General features: G+C 35.4%; 1 protein-coding gene across 9 annotated transcripts in view; it reads right to left on the bottom strand.

Annotated features, from left to right (window-relative positions):
• Positions 1 to 10,500: 10,500 nt before the first annotated feature.
• LOC309406183 (sodium channel protein type 2 subunit alpha-like) overlaps positions 10,501 to 17,932 on the bottom strand; it is a gene marked incomplete at its 5' end in the record, with an annotated part of 51,336 nt that continues 43,904 nt past the window's right edge. For 5 of the 9 annotated variants that reach the window (XM_082001274.1, XM_082001273.1, XM_082001271.1 and 2 more), the window contains 5 exons: positions 10,501 to 11,735; positions 12,090 to 12,360; positions 12,774 to 12,871; positions 15,878 to 16,015; positions 16,818 to 16,875. In XM_082001274.1, the coding sequence (XP_081857400.1) occupies positions 10,552 to 11,735; positions 12,090 to 12,360; positions 12,774 to 12,871; positions 15,878 to 16,015; positions 16,818 to 16,875 (1,749 nt within the window). In that variant the 3' untranslated portion in view covers positions 10,501 to 10,551. Of the gene's footprint in view, positions 11,736 to 12,089; positions 12,361 to 12,773; positions 12,872 to 15,877; positions 16,020 to 16,817; positions 16,876 to 17,932 lie in introns of all 9 variants that reach the window. The other 4 variants (XM_082001270.1, XM_082001268.1, XM_082001266.1 and 1 more) reach the window with 1 other exon arrangement.

Genomic DNA, 17,932 nt, shown 5'->3' on the forward strand with positions numbered 1-17,932 from the left:
TACATTGTGCTATCTGTGATAGTAATAATTAATCAAGATGGGTCAGTGTAAAACAATCTAGATCTATTACTGTCAATTAGACAAATTTGCAGTAATTCCTTAATATATACAGAAACAGATCAGATGCAGCCAGAAGCTCCTGAGCATGCATATTTTATAAAGACAAAGCAAGCTGTGCAATTGCTCAATAGCCCTTAGGCTAAAGAATCCCCTTACTGAAATAAAGTTGTAAATTTTTCATATTTTCAGTGGACTCATGGTTTTATTACATCATTTTTCATAATGCTAAATTAAACAGAGGGTTGCCTATAATACTAATCATAAACTGGTTCAGATAATTAATTCTTTGACAGTCTGGAACAGAAGTTACTGCCTGGCTTCATTATGTTCCTTTCTTTTGTGTTTATCCCTACTCCGCCCCCCTCCTTGTGAGCTTTCTGAACTGAGCTGCTTCTCCTCTTCCTTTCCATCTCTTCCCTTATTTCCCTCACCTCACACCGTGGTATACAGTAAAGAGCGGAAAACTCTGATGGAGAAACTCTGCCTCATCCACAACAGTTCGCCAGTTCTGTACTCAAGGCTTTCATCACAGTGTGCAAGAGTGGAAGAATGACTTGTTAACTGTTGTTCTTTCACAAACAGATGTATTGAAGGATTAAGATGATGTGCTCCTGTTTGTGGTGTGCTGAAAACACAAAATTTTCTACCTGATCAGTAACTACCATGACTTATCCAGCACATCTGCAACAAGCAGGCTGGGAAGAATCAGAAAGCAATAGATTGGTCAGTCTCTTATCCAGGGAATCAGATAAGCTACAGTTTAGCTTGGTAACACATTTGGTAGCTTTTTGGCAATAAAGGTGCCTCAAGATTTCTCACCATCAAAATGGCCAGCAGCGGGTGATCTCCAAGGAAGGTTTTCCAGACCAGTATATCTCAGCCATGGTCAGAAAGACTAGAAATTTAGATTAGGCTCTGCCAGATTCTACTTTCTAATTTTTTTAAAATATACTTAGTTCTGTATAGATTAGCAAGATTTTAGAAAAGTCATTAGGCACCATGAGAAAACTTTTAAAGCGTTAGAGAAGTTTGTAGCTGAAATTGCCCTGATATTTAACTATACTCTTGAAACTGTTAAGAAAATGAAGTCAAAACTAAAGAAACTCTCACAAGATTATGAATAAACCATATACTTTCCAAAAGTCCCTATCACTTTCATCAGATGGGAGATGTTTTGAAAGGATAGAACTAACTATCTACCAACTTAACCAACAAATAAGTACAAGCAGGAAGTAAGCTGGTTATCAGCCTCTAAGTATGAACTATTATGTGCTTCTGCTTACAGTTAAACAGGGCATTTTAAGGTAGTATTTTTGTCATGTTTCAAAGTTTTTTTAAAGATCACTTCTAGAGTGTCTTCTAGCCCCATGAGGAAGGGCTGAGTACTGTGCATCTGCTTTTTGAAGAATATGTACACAAAGTTATAGTTTTATAATTATACCATTACCTATAAAACCTAAAGACTTCAACTTGTCTCTAATTCTTGTTTCTAAATAACAATGGCTTCTTTCTTCATTCTTTAACATTTATTCTAATTGCTGCTTAAGTCTATTTGCTAATGAGGTTACCTACCACCATTTGCTGGTGCTGTCATATGTAAAATAACTGCTACAGCTGATCCAATTACTTCTCAGCTCACTGTTTGAACCATCTGCTACAATAAATTGATTTCTGGTCTTCCTACTTGACAGGTAACTCTTTTGCTCTTCCAGACTGGAAATCGAGTAGGAAGGAGAAGAGATGGAGACTGTGTTATAGTCTACTAGAGCTGCCTTAAAGTCAGAAGAGAAAGGAACCTATGTCTAGACAACAGGTATAAGCTCTTAGATGTGGCATTAAAAGTAAACGTATTGAACCCTTCATATCAAATGGATGATACATGAATTTTGAAACAGAATTTTTTTCAACTGTTAAACATGCATCTCAAAAATTCAGTAATTCTTTACCTGTGGAGAGCAGCAGTATCAGAATTGAGGAAAATTGAGAAGTTGCATTAAATAATTTAATCCATTCTTTGGGTCAATTACATTTGGCCTTCTAATACTCATTTTCACTGGACTTGATATCCTAAAACCAAAACTTGGGGACTAATAAGGAATTTGGGCATCTGAAGTAGGATTTGAAATGCAGCATGCTATGGTACACAAACTCCCACTTTCTCCAAAAACAGACTACTCATTGAGCATTTGAACAAAAAGTGCTATACCTTGTTTGAATTCCTTGTTCAGCCAAAGGGCCGTGCATTTCAAATGCATCTCACCTACACAAATAGGTAGTAGAGAGTAGAAGTGAGAAAATTCATACTGAGAATGACATACTTTGATTAAATTCTTACACAGGACCCTGATGACTGTTTTGTTTCTTAGTTTGGGGTGTTAAAATGCTTTAAAATATTTCCTTTACTAGTCTTTTGAACCTGACACCACCCACGCACATCTCCTGCCCTTGCCTTTATAGGTAAAGCAATTCCATGAAAGTGAGTAGGAATTTCTGAATTATTAACTTTTAAATTTTGTTATGAGTAGACCAGAGCCTCATGAGAAGTTTTAATATTCACTTGTGTTCAAGCACCTCCATTTCTCCTGGGCTTTAATCAGGTGGCTGTCCTCTGAAAAATTCTTCTACTATGAAATAAGGGAGAGAAATAATAAGTCAACAGATTGTATTTTAACATTTTCCCAGTTCCTTTTTTCTTTTTCAACAACAACAACAAAGAGTTTTTCCATATTCTTTCTCTAGATTTGTTATGAATGCACAGACATCAGGTCCTCAAAAATATCTCAACAGAATTGCTATTTTTGAGCTCCCTAACTAATCAAACCTTAGACCTCACTTCCCAGGCTTCAGGGGAATCTTTTTTAAACATTCAGACCTTTCCAGTACATATGAGATCAGTGTCAACGATAAGGGTAAAAAGAGAGGAAACGAGCCAAGACAGTAGAACCAGGCTGTACACATAATCTGGTATCTAACTAATGTGATGACAACACAGATTGTCTTAGACTTGATCATCACAGCACGGTGTCATCACATCAAAATCAACTGTTGTGCAAGCCAACATACTTTAATATTAAAAAAACATTATCAAAACAAATATCAGCAAAAATAGAATAGTATCTAAAAGCAATAAACACCTCTTTCCAGTATGTGGCACATGATTCTATCCCCTGAAAAGTTACTGGTAAAGACTTTGAAAAGAGCCTTTGTTAAAAAAAAATGTAATCCCTTATCAAAGAAATTTTACTTTTGAAAGACTCCCAATCATCGGTTGTTGAAAGAATACCAGTGACAATTGTAAATATCAGAAAAAGCACAGTACAGCATCTGTACACCTTAACTATTTATTTTAGTAAGAGGCAGTTCTAAAATACTTGGAAAGATGGATCTCATGTACTTCAAGTATTTGCTTTCATTTCTCCTCTTATATTGTCAGAGAATTGACAGTAAATCAAGAAAGTACCCTGAAATGTAAATTCATTTCATTTAAAGTCTACTCCGTGCATGATTTACCTTGAGATTATAAGTTTTACTGATTTTTAGTGAAATAAGAATGCTAAATCTGTAGCTTTTTTAATATGCTTTATATGTTTTTGCATCAAAGATGATCAGTTATGTCATATGTCTTTGGTAAAGCCGTCTTGAGAAAAATTAATGTCCTTCCCCAATTTTGTACTTTTGAAGGCATGTCTTGTACTGTTCCTTAGATAAGGCAATAAGGAACCAGCCATTTTACCATAAGGTAAAGACTAAGAGTAATTTTATTCAGACTAGAGCTGGAAGATAAAAAAGAGAAATATTTCTCTTTTAGGAAATCTGTAACTGGAAAACAGTTAAGTCAGTATGGGTTTGATTTAAATTCCATGGAAAGCTGTTGTACAACACACTGTTTTCAGTAGTTTTCAATCTGCATATAATGTTTGAAGTGGATATACTGCGAAATTCGTTTTCTTTTTTCAATACAATCAAAAACATAGGGCCACTGCTGCTGACACTGCATACTATGGACTACTACTTACCTGTTCTTCTTTGAGACTTCCAGAAAGATACTTCCATAAGAACAATGGCAAAAATGGAGTCAGAGCCTGTAGAGTAAATGCAGCTCTGAAGAATGTTGTGTTGTTTCTTTTTTTCCACACTGTCTATATGGGGGAATATTGAGAAAAACCTTTCAGATTCAGTTCCTTTGATTTAACAGACCAGAAGTGTTTAAAAGCTAAGAATTGCACAAGAGAGTGGTTTTTGGACAGTATCTTATTGAGAAGGCTAGGAAGGCCTGCAAACTCAACCTTTCCCTGTCCTTCAGAAGGGGGAAAAAAAAAAAAATAATTTTACTTCATCATGAATTTTTAAAAGGAGTTCATTCACACCATTTCAGTCTGAGTTGTCGTGTGAAATCTTCACGTCATGCAAAGGAATTGATAGTGGAACCGGGAAAGAGAAGCTGGAGTGCAACTAGGTACCAAGTAATAGAGAAAAGTTGAGCCTGCATGCCCTCCTATTATGCCTTTTTGCCTTTTTCTTAAAAAAATTGAAGAGATTTTTACACTCTAGAATGATTAAAGAAGTTTATGTAATAACAGACATGAACAAATAAGGTACATACACATAGATACATTTTGGATATTAACAGATGCATAAAGTATTTTTTGATCCTAGGTTTTAGTATGAAGTTTTTTCTCTTATCACAGAAGAAAAACAGATTCACTTGTGCCAAGACAAGCATTTCTAATCATACTCTGCTGCAGATGTTTCTCACTGCCATGTTCTTTGGTACTATCTTTTAGTTTGAGAGTACATCAAATTAACTTCTGCAAAAGTTTTTACATTAATAACCTGTCGGTGATACCTGCACTGTAATTTCCTTTCCTGTCATCAGTTTTTCTATGTACCTCTTGAAATTTCCTGTGTTTGAAGCTCTCCTTATATGGAATAGAATTTAATTGTGACATAAAGGTTTTAATCCTAAAATACAAGTAGAAAAATCATGTTAACATTCTATTATGTTTTCTTCACATCTGCCATTTGTTACTATCCTTTCAACAGAATCATTCTCACTTCATTAAAGTTTCATACAAAAGTAACAAAATTCTAAAAGATTGTTGCAACATGGCAGATAAATAAAATTTCAAGTAAATGCTTTTCAAATAAACGAGAAAGCAAGAGCAGTAAAACTGGTAATTTCACAGTGCTCTTGAGCATCAATCCCAAAATAATTTTGTTTCCTGGTAGTTTTGTTTCTTGAATGTACATGCAGCTCCAGATAGAGGCTATCAGGGGCCTGCATTTATCTGCCCACCTAATCATCACCACATAAATCACATCCACTTTCCAATCTTAAATAGTTAGAGCATGAGCAGGTGCTTTCCATCTATATATATAAAAAATATACTAGTATTAGCAGCAATACTGCATGAACCTTTATATACCACATTTGACAGCTATCAAGGCCATCAAGAAGTTAGACAAGAGAAAGGTTACAGGGCTTCACAATACCTGTTATCAGTGTATTTTAGCTGGAGAGAGTATTTTAGCTTTTTGCCTGCCTGAGACCCTGAACATAATCACTGCTGGCATAGTCCAGTTTGCCTTATGTGGCGGATGCAGGTGCAGTATTTACTAAACATTATATACAGATATTAATGCAAGTATTGCTGCAGAATATGGGCACAGAGCTACTGTATATTCTGGAAATCAAGAAGTACCACATGACAGGGGTTGCTATGGTATCTGCAAGCATGACATTTTTATAAAGCAATATTGCAAATAGCAATACAGCATGTAATTCTCTGAAAATTTTGTAACATCAAAGTTAGAGATATTTACTGCTTTGAAAATAGATTATTACATTCTGTTTCAGATATACATTTTCTGAAAAACGTATTCTGGATTTTTTTAATTAGCTGTCAGATTCTACAAAGATTATTATCAAGATTATTGTAAAAGAGAAAGTAACATACTTTTAAGACAACAGAAGATGCAAGTGCACAGCATGTCTGGTACTGCTAGTTTTGATTGTTATAAATTGTTTATGAAGTGTCATTCCTTATTTTCATCAAAAGGTTTTCTTGCAGCAGAGATCATGTGTGCTTCAGCATGCAATTTGCCTTCTCCGGAGAGATGAGAATGTGCCGCAGTTTACTTTGCTTGGGTTACACTGCAGTATGATTTTTTTTTTTTAAGGCAAGCACTAGGTTATTTCTGTTTCACTGTGTAGCAGCTCCCACTGATCATCAAGGAAAAATAAGATATGCTAAGTAACAGAAACTGTATGCTGTATTACATAGACAAAACCTAGCTGCACTTGGAGAATGAAAGAGATGGGTACCATCCCCCACTGAAAAGGATGTTGCTAATGCAGAGGTTTGTGAGCCATTAAATATTCCTACACTGCAGATATTTCAGATTATTTCTCCCAAAGCACGATAAAGCTAGATAAGCCTTTCTGAATATATACTATAAAATGAGTATCGTAAAAATCATCTACATCCAAAAACACCATTGCATTTTAAATAATACTTCATATTACTTATGATTGTTTACCATGAAAATGAGACAGATACTTTCATACCTGATTCGTTTAGAAGGTTGGGGCTGTTTCATAGGTGCAGCATGGAATTAAATGAATAATGCTTATTAAGAAATGTAAAGCTAAAGTTTTCTGTGGAATTCTCCGATGCATCAAAAACCTTCAGCTATATTTTAATAAGCTCAGGTAAGTGTGGCAGTACTTAACCAAGGTGGTGTCAGCTCCGGATATAGGGCCACAGGCTCTGCAGGGTACAGAACCTAAATCCAAAAACTGCTGGTCCAGTCACGAAAGTATTACCAACACAGCTATCTTCACACAACAAGCCGAGTTATGGTGTAGCTTCATTAGTTCACTAGAACAGAACATGTCCAAAAGCTATAAATTCTCCGGAAAGCTATAAGCTATCCCCTGTGCCTGTGACTGCAATTTCTATTTCTTGATTCTTCCTGTGGCTGAAGTCACCAGGCACAGTACCACCATCATCAGGCAGGCGTTTGTGCCCTCTACTGGGTGCAGTCAGGCTTGACGATTTATTATACATCCTAGGCTGCTAACAGCTAGAGGAGAGAGGCTCTTTTACTGAATCTGTTGTATTTATGATACTCAGCAGCACACGTTTCTGCTTAAAAATAATATAGACAACCCCCAGAACATATTTCAGGACTCTTTACAATAAAAAAGCAAATGAGCAATATCCTCTTCTCTTCCCTTGCCAACTTTCCCTTTTATATTGTTACAATGCAAGTAATTTTCTATGCTGCAGGAGAAGTCTTGTCCTTAGAAGTTAAACAGAGTTTTGTTATGGAGTGGAGCAAAGCCAAGATTTTATAAAAACAGAACTTTTCCCCTTTTATGTCCTAATATACTGTGGGGGTGGGGGTGTTGATGGCACCTTCATAAAATAAAATACACTTACATCCCTGGGTGGGTAAGAGAAAGTAAAGAAAGTTTGTTTCTGAGAAAATTTAAAGGAGTCTTTCTTATTAACTTTCATTCTCTGTGAACTAGGACAGTAAGAGGGTGCAGTGTCCCCCTGTTCTAGGAATTTTGCTTAATGCTTTGCATACTGATATATGACTGACCCATTACGCTGAAACATCTGTCTTGTATTGACATTAAAACATGAATATATTTTATACTTGCAAGTTAAGGAGGAAGACTGCAAGTCAGCTGTGCCTTCCATAAAGGCAAATAACTTCCAGGTATACTGGAATAATTTCAAAGAAATATAAAAGGACACAAGCTTATTCAAATACATGCACTTGAAATCTGGGATATATTAACCTTTTTGGAAAGGACCAAAAAGGTTAGAATTTGAGTCAACAAAAATGAAGGGTGACTTCAGTTGGATTATGGTTTCAGTAAACATAACTTCCACAATGACAAAAACTTTATAGGGTAAAATGATTTTATAAATGTCTAAAACACCTTGGCTCATTGCTAAAGTCCTTCCCCCTTAATTTCTTAATTTTACCAACCATTACTGGTTAATCTGTATAAACTTCATACAATAAAAACACAAACACTAAAACAAGTACAGAAGAAGGTTATCTTTATTCCTTTGGGTTATTAGCAATGTAGTTATTTTTGGAAAAACAACTTCCTGCATGCAGTTCATCAGTACACTATGAGCCAATCGTTTCTATAAAAGCAGGAGCCCATCTATATTCTAGTTCTTTTGTAAGAAATGCAAGGTATCCCACTGTCCACTGCACAAGTTCACTATTCATTCTCATGAAGAAAGATTTTGAATAACAAATTATATTCAAAGCACTTCTTCTGTAGTATGAATCAACAAGAAAAGCAGACAGTGAGAGACTAATACGGGGGAAAAGCAACATTTCTCTAAGACTACCCTGAAAATTGACAGACAGGATTATAATTTCAAAAGAAACCCTTCTATCTTGTTTCACATACAAAGACCTACCTACTGATCAGAAAAAGAACTGTACTGCCCATTTCTTTTAAAATTATTTCTTAATAAAATATGTTTAATATAATTAGCAGAAACTTGCAATTACCAATTCACATTATGTCTTAGGTTTCCCAACAGTAAAGTGTCACAAACAGACAGCACTAAAAATTACTAACAACATGAAGATATGTGTAGTTTCTTACAGTAAGTATAAAATATTATAAAATAAAACTATTTGCAAAATAACAAGAATAGTTCAATAGATATATGTTATAAAAGTTTTTTTCTGGCCCTACGTTTTAAGCAATATATTTGTTATTTACTGGTTATTTACTGCATATTTGCTGATTACAAAATTCAAACAAAATAAAATCTATAATAGCAGCAAACTATTGCTTACTGGTATGAGGAATGATGGTCTCGTTGAACAGGTTTTTTTTCTTTTTACCACTCACATGTCTTTCCATCTTAGGCTTTAATAGCTGTAGAATAATAGCAGCAAGCATGCATCAGCTAAAGCTTCCCAATCATTTGGAGTAGTACAGAATATATCATATTATCTACTGAAATGTCATAAGCTACACTTACTAGGGTACATATGTGACGCAATAAATACTGTACTTAGGTCATTGTCTCTTTGTTCAAACAGGTACATTGCATAAAACAATTGATTAAATAACAGAGGATATTTTACTTACATATATAGTGGTGTCAGCCTTGATGATAAAAAAGTCATCGAAATCACAATGCAGGACAAAGCTTATTTAAGTACATCGTTTTGGTCATCTCAGCTTTCAACGGAAGATTTGCATTACATACAATGGAAACCTGACTAAAGTGCCATGGGGGGTCAAAACCACGTCTGATGCACATATTTTGTGTATCTGGCATGACCCAACCTTCCAAAGTATGGAAATTTAAGTCTGAGGTATACATTAAACAGTATTTGTCCCAAAAGGTACTTTGCTATCAATTTATACACATAAGTTTGATTATTGTCCTAAGTGGGATATAGTCATGTGAAATTAGTGTAGAAACAAACTTGGGAATGGAAGCTACTCACGGAATTACAGCGTTTACAGTTAAAAAAAAAAAAAAAAGGACAAAAAGAGTACTGATTTTGATTTTAGTAATTCCCTGTAGGCACAATTTGGCATTTGTAGTTTTAATATGAAAAGCACTGTTTAAATCTCTCAGGAACTACAAGATATCTTGAACTCTGAAAGTAACTGTATTTTTTTCATAGTTTCACCCTTTTCAAAAAGGAGTTATGTGAGTAACATTTATTTAAATCGTTGATCGGTATAATACATGGACTGTATAATAACTTAAGAGTTACTAAAAAGTATTAAACGTAAGTATATTAAAACAAAGAGACTAAACTACCAACCTCTTTTCTGTGAAAATTATTCCCTTGTTTTAGTTTTCTGATAAATTATCTATCTATACTGTGTTCTTTTTTACCATTTGCTGTTGATTTGATCTAGATCCTGAGGTTCAATAATCTGGAATCTTGGTTTTCTGCTTTTAGAAGTGGCTTGAGGAGAACTATGTTCACATTATGATGCCATAATTACGTATTCCTGACATTTGTGCTCCTCTGTAAGAGTATTTAGTTTTTTTTTCAGCACAGCAGAATTACAAATAGCAGTATGTGAATTGGAGGAAATAAGATCATGAAAAAAATTGACATAAATAGAACATACATAGGAAATTAAATGTACACAGTGGATACACTTATTCCACAAAAATACAGACTTATTAGGACTCAGTTTTCAACACCATTAAGGATTCCTCCAGTCCAAGAAGAAATTTTGCGTCTCCTCTCCATTAGTGCCCACTGATAATAAAAACTATTCTTCTGCAAAGTTGTTCCCCTGTTACACACAGAGTTTGTTACTGAAGGGTCACTGTTTTGCTACAGGTACTAACTGTAGCAGTGGGTAAATATGCAAAAATCTGTAATTTTGGCATAGTGCTCCAATAAGAGTGCTATTGATGTCATCTCAGGCTTGTGAACATTCTTCATGGACAACCTCTTTGTCTTTTACTTTTTATTTCCTTTTCTGTCTTTCCCCTTGTCTTCTTTTTCTGATTTGTCATCTTCATATTTTTCTTTTTCTGGTTTTGTTACACTATCATAAGAAGGCGGAGATGTGGTGGATGCAGACATATTCATTTTCTCTGGAGGTGAGTTTTCACTTAGCTTATCAATAACCATATCTTTTTTGATAAGCAGATCAACCCCATCTTTCCGATACATAAATGGAAGTTTCTTTACTGTCTGTCTTAAAAGATAACGTCTATAAGCACGCTGAATGATAGTAGCAGACACTTCCTCCTGTTTTCGTTTTAATGTGGTTGTAATTGGTTCATAGGAGACTTTAGAAGGATTGGCTGCCATAAACCGATCTTCCATCTGTATTCTGAGGGCATCCATCTCATCACTTTCCCCCAAAACACGCTTTGTGAAAGCAAACAAGATGTCAAGGCAGTGAATTCTGTCGCCGCTTACCATGGGCAGATCCATTGCAATAAGTTGAATTGTGTTAGGTTTTGGTATATTAAGAGGAGGATCCAGAGAAGCTGCAAAATCAGACAATTTGCTATATTCTATGAATTGTGTTGCATCTGGATCATATTTTTCCCAAACCTCATAGAACATTTCAAAGTCATCCTCACTCAAAGGTTCAGCACTTTCTTCAGTAGCAACACTGAAGTTCTCCAAAATCACAGCAATGTACATGTTCACCACTACCAGAAATGATATGATAATGTAGCTGACAAAGAAGAAAATCCCAACGGAAGGGTTGCCACAGTCGCCTTTCACAGAGCTCCCCGGATGAGCTTTGTTAGGGTCACAGTCTGGCTCCCCACTGTTAAGAATTGGGGCTAGCAAACCATCCCAGCCAGCAGACGTGGTAATCTGAAACAGGCAGATCATGCTGTTGCCAAACGTTTCAAAGTTGAACATGTCATCTATACCGGCTTCCCTCTTAACATAGGCAAAGTTGGACATGCCAAATATCGCATAGATAAACATGACCAGGAAGAGCAGCAGCCCAATGTTGAACAGAGCAGGAAGAGACATCATCAGAGCAAAAAGCAGAGTGCGGATTCCCTTAGCGCCTTTAATGAGACGCAGGATTCGACCGATTCTGGCAAGTCGGATGACTCTGAATAGTGTGGGGGACACAAAATACTTTTCAATCACTTTAGCTAGAAACATACCTGTGAGACAAAAATAAAATTAAAAGGGTAACATTTTATCACAGATTACATTTTCCACAACAAAGTGCAAATAAAGAACAACTCTATCTGTGGAATTAGTGGAAATTATAATTGGAGATAAATTTTATCTGCTATGGGTAATTTTAGCTTTTTTTTTTTTCCACAGCACTCTTAGAAACAAAAACAAAAAAGTATTGAAATTGATATAGAATTATTAAGAAAGCTACTATTCTAAAGCATTTCCTAAATAATCAGGAGAAATTAAAATTACATATTTCCGCTAATCTGCAAAACTTGATACAGCATTTAATACATGTCTTACTATATTTAATTTTGAATATGAGAATTTCTTACCTACTATTGAAAGAATAACCACCACAAAGTCAAAAATATTCCAGCCAATGGTGAAGTAATAATAACGGAGTGAGAACAGTTTGAGGACACATTCTCCAGTGAAAAGGACAACAAAGACCAAGTTAATCCAGTATAAAATATTTTGCATCAGTTCGCCCTGGTCATCTGTTTCTATCATCATAGTGACCATGTTAAGACAGATGAGAACCATAATGGTGATGTCAAATGCTTGCTTTGTTACAATATCAAACACCAGACCTTGCAATTTGTTCTGAGGGGAGAAAAAAGAAAAGGTGATAGTACCTTGTACATAATGAATGTCTTTTTCCACCCTCCCATTTCCTTCTTCCTCCCCCAAAATATACAACCAAGCAAAAGGCTGAAAAATCTAAGAAAACCATTGTCCAGTAACGTCTTTATTTGCCACCTCTAAGGTTTCCCCTCAAAAACCAACAGGCTTCTACTTCTTCATATTCTTTGATTTTCTACTTCCTCAGGCATAACAAATGTGAGAGATTTTTTTTCCTGCAGAACAGAAATATGCATGTTTCAATTCAGAATGAAGGACTGACTCGAATTAGGCCTAAACCATTTTAGAAAGAAGAGAGAAATTTTTTTATAGTTGATGTACTGCTGCAATCTCTTCCCAAATGTGGACGATACAAGAATAGCACACATTCTTACTGCTGGTCTAGGTATAGGTTTTTGCGGCTTCTTGGATCCCAGCTTCTTCATTGCATTGTAGTATTTCTTTTGTTCTTCTGTCATGAAAATGTCTTGACCTCCAAGGTAAAATCATAAAAATAGAACTGATTAAAGCCAAGACTTTAAATCCATTAATTCACAGCATTGCAGAACATGGTTTTTATGAACCATAATTCAGTCTTATACATTGTTACCAAAACCAAAATATAGTAATTATATCAAAGATTGTTAAAATATCTGACAAGTCTTGATGGAAAAATACGACAAATTAAGAAACAAAGAAAAACACCAGAATTTCTATTTATTATTTAAAATTACATAACTTATTAATTCAATTAAATAAGTACAAAAAACCTTTCTAAAAATATACATTCCATAGATACTTATAAATCTAACATCATAAACTCCACACTGTAAATCAATCAGAAATAAAAAAGCTTCAAAGGTAGAAAGAGTCACTGAGAACCGATATACCTTCAGGGAAAACAAACTCGGAAAAAGAAATTATTGATGTTAATTTTCAGGGTGCATGCTTTATCATTTGAGTGATAAAACCATCAGTTCAGCTGTTTTTTTGCCACAATAATACTACCACTGTGTATATAAGGCTTGATCATCCCCCTGCATTGTACAGAAATCATCACAAGCATGGGCTTACTCTGGGGTTACATGCCTGAATAAGAGGACAACAGGCTGAGTAAAAGGATATCTAGACTGCTATGTGTAATACAGATATGTAAACACTTGTCAGAAATATAATTTATGTTGACAAATAATTTTGTTTTTTCTTTCACGCATTTGTTTGTAAGTACATTCCAGGTATGCATGATGCCAAATCAGTGGCGTTTGGAAATGAATTTCAGAGTCACAGGTCATTCTGTCTTTGTCACACTGACTTTGTCAAATGCAGTATTATTTTATTGAGAAAGTAATGATGAATCTAGATGAAGATGTGTCTGAGTCCTTCAGCTGTGGCTACATACAGACATGAAGATTTAGAAGTCAAAATATCTTGTTTAGCATGCTCCCCTCATAAGCTAAATATTCAAGTAAAATTTAGTTCTTAGAGACTAAGGGTTTTGGAAGAAAAACAAGAAATTGCTGATTGTGGTGGAAATGTGATGTGACTCTGTCAGAAGATTTTACACAGTGGGAAATAATAATAATCATAAAAAAATACTATAAAGGAACTGGCATTGAACTGGGGATTTCTTCTGCTGCCTCATTAATGTAATGGCTACCGAGAGCGAACAAGTCATCATTGCCTCAGTGTGCTGCCCATAGGGAGAATAGTGGTCTGAAGAGGAGATACATCTTATATGCTGCCTTTGAGGACCGTAATGGTTAGGAATTTGACAGCTAGTGGAACATTCTTTTCCCCATGGGAACTAATGTAATGAAAGCAGGATGCACACAGGGACCAAAGAAATGCACACAGTTTAACTCAACAGGGACAGTATATTGCAACATGAGGTCTTTCCCATTCATATCCCAACAACATTGCCCAAAATGGAGACATCTCAGTGACATGAAGGCAGAACAAAGACAAGAAAAGTACTACTGGGTAGCCATGATCTGCACATTTCTATGAGTACAGGTGCATTTATAAATTGAAGAGACAAACGACTAATGCTTGCTAATTTGTTACGTGAAACTGAAGAATAGCATGTAGATAGATTTTTTTCCCCAGACTAATTGTCATCCTTTGCGATATCTGCAGACTTTCTTGGTGACAGTTACAACAGCTACAAATGTACAAGGTGTGTATAACACACTGCCAGAAAAAGCCCTTTGGCAGGAACCCTTCTCTGCCTTCTGAGTCATAATGACTACAGTAGACAGTGTCTGCCAAGTGAACTTAATAGAATTTATAATCACCTCATAAGGTCACCTTGTTACATACAGACTTCCAAAAATGCCAATAGCGTGTATATAACCTTAGTCTTCCTCTCGAAGGATAAGAAACTGAATCACCTTCCTCTTAAGTACTGGAAGCCCCTGATCTTTATTCCTAGGGAGATGCAAACATCTTGGAGGATGAAGATGTCATCAGGTTTGGAACCACAAACTCATCCTTTCTATTATGTGGGTCTGCAGATAAGAGACTCAGAGGATCTGAAGAAGCAACATGTTGAAGCTGCTCAAGTGGAAAGATGTACTGGAAGTTTCCACTGCAATAAGTCTAGCAATATCTTTTTTCAGTACAATTAATCAAACTTGACAAACCATCTAGAATCACAAATGAAGAAATTATGTACTGCCTTGCTATTACTTCGCTCACTTAAAAAAAAAAAAAATTAAAAAAATAGATCAACATACCAGTATGATTCTGCCCCAAAAGTATACAGAAAAATAAGACTATTGTAGACCTTAGACAGCATTTATAGTTTAAACAGCAAGCAGAATTTAATTTGCCATCATAGTCTGCATTTTGATCTATTTAAAAGCTCTTGGTGTTCTTAACACAATCTTGTGTTCATTTGAATAATAGAAACAATTTAAGTTGAGAAGAAAAAGTACACATTTTCAAACATTTTCTTTCTCTTGGAAATTCACTACTAACTCATGATACAGCTTCCCAATGCTCTCTAATCTTACAAGACGGAGCAGTAGTTCCAGCATTCAGCTTGTCTGTATTAGTCTCTATTAGTGAGAAGGCTTTTGCAGTACTGCTATATGGTATCTCTTTATCAATTTTGGTATTTGTGATTTTGCATATTCTTTTCTTCCCTGTCATCTATTTACTGGAATTAAGTTATCTGCATTTTCACATAGCTTTGTCACAGCACTGTAAAGGTAAGCGAAAAACAACACATGATTTTCTGATGTACAACATATTATTGGGCTGTACAGGGATGTGGAGAACACTCAGACACTCAGTGTAAGTTTATATTACTTCAAATGCCTTAAAAAGCAAAGACTATTATTTCATTATTTTGAATAGAATAAAAGGAAATCTTAACAGCTGATTTCTTTTTTATTTCTCTTACTAGGAGAAATTTCAGACACTTATATTCATCCTTGCATACATTTGCTAAATGCTCAATAACAATGAAGTGTTGTGAAAATGAAAGATGTGATACTTATCTTCTTTTTTTGTTGGTTGAAGTTGTCTATGATGACACCAATGAATAAGTTCAAGGTGAAAAACGATCCAAAGATGATAAAGGCAACAAAGTAAATATACATGTACAGGTTGTACTCATACTTAGGCTGTTTCTCTGTCTATGTAACATAGAAAAACAACTGTTATTTGTGATGTATTGCTAAGACAAATTACAGAATACCAATCAGAAACAGAAGTTGCATCCATCTGGACAGCAACTCCTTGACAAGGGGGGAAAACCAGCTGTTTTGGAATATATGCTACAATTCCCTTATCTTTGAACTTGAAAATATTTAATAGAGATGTCTGTAATTGCAGACACACAGAGCTGCCATTAGTCCCCTTTCTGTCTGCTAGGCCTCTCTACATGAGATTTGATGTTTCATGTAATTCCTACTACATTTGACAGAAGTGTGCAAATCTCAAAAGCAATTCAGTTCCTAGGGGCTTTATGAAAATCATGAGCTGGATAAAGGAGTGATGCAAACAAATACCAGGATTAACAGAAAAACAGGCAAAATTCAGCCATTTTATTTTTTGAGATCACCAGTTTCTGCAGCTCTGGATTAGCTATTGCAGGTGATGTCACCTGAGTATTTGGGTTATTTTTGGAGACACAGGAAACACTTGTTTCCTCACCTGTACAATCTCAGTGACATAAATTAATAGGAAATGAGACTTCATTCGTTTTGTTATTTACAGATAACTTATTGACGTAGTAATACTTTATGCAGATGTACTGCTATAATTTTTTTTTACCTATTAAAAGCATATGCACTTTACAGTGCATAGATTTATATAGAAAATTTATCAAGATTTTATATTTTTATTCTTTATATTTTACATTATTCCCACTGCCATTCAAGAAGCATTACATCCATTTTACATGTTTTCACTCAGTAAATTTTATATTGCACTCACTTCTGTAGAGTCAACCGCAGCATACATGATGTCCATCCATCCTTTAAACGTTGCCTAAAAACAAGGTTTGTTAATATTTTCTATCAAAGCTCCAATTCTGTAAACATTCCAAATAGAACAATGTCTTCTTCAATGTATTTGCACCCACAAAAATAAAGAGGACTACTAAAAGTTTGGTAAGACACAACTGAAGTATTCAGAGGAAGTAATTTACTGTGAAATACTTCTCCCTAATATTTAAACACGGAATAAATTCCAATCTTCATGCAAATTCATATAAACTCTATGTGGGATGAGTTTCAATCAATATCTGAGCATAACAGACAGACAGCAATTTATGACAAGGCTCTCACTTCTAACTTTCCAACTACCAAAAACCTGGAGGAGGACTTAAAAAAATCAGCCTTCCTGGGTTGGCATTTTTCAGACAGAATATGCAAATAGCCCTAGAAGAAACTCCAGAAGATAAGAAGTCCCAAGAAATCTTAAGAAAATAATAGAATCATAGTATAGTTTGGCTTGGAATGGATCTTTAGATATTATCTAGTCCAAACCCTCTGCCACAGGCAGGGACATCTTTCACCACATGACACACTTCCAGTGATGGGGCATCCACAACTTCTCTGGGCAACCTGTTCCAGTGTCTCACCACCTTATCATTAAAAAAAATCCCAAACCTCTTCCTTATATACAATCTAAATCTACACTCTTTCAGTTTAAAACTGTTGTCCCTTCTCCTGTCACTACAGGCCTTGGGAAAAAATTTCCCTCCGTCTTTTTTATAAGCCCCCTTTATATATCGAAAGGCTGCAATAAGGTCCCTCTGGAGCCTTCTCTTCTCCAGGCTGAAAATCTCCAATTCTCTTAGCCTTTCTTCATAGGAGAAGTGTTCTAGCCCTCTGGTCTTTTTCTTGGCCCTCCTCTGGACCCACTGTAAGAGGTTCATGTCTTTCTTGTGTTGGTGGGGTCTCTTGAGAGTGGAGTAGATGGGGAGAATCACCTTCATCATTCTGTTGGCCACACTTCTTGTTATGCAGCCCTGGTTATGATTGGGTTCTGGGCTGCAAGTGCACATTGCCAGCTAATGTCCAGTTTTTTGTTCACCAGTATC

This window comes from Phaethon aethereus, assembly GCF_964289735.1.
Source record: "Phaethon aethereus genome assembly, chromosome: 6".
Taxonomy (NCBI): Eukaryota; Metazoa; Chordata; class Aves; order Phaethontiformes; family Phaethontidae; genus Phaethon; species Phaethon aethereus.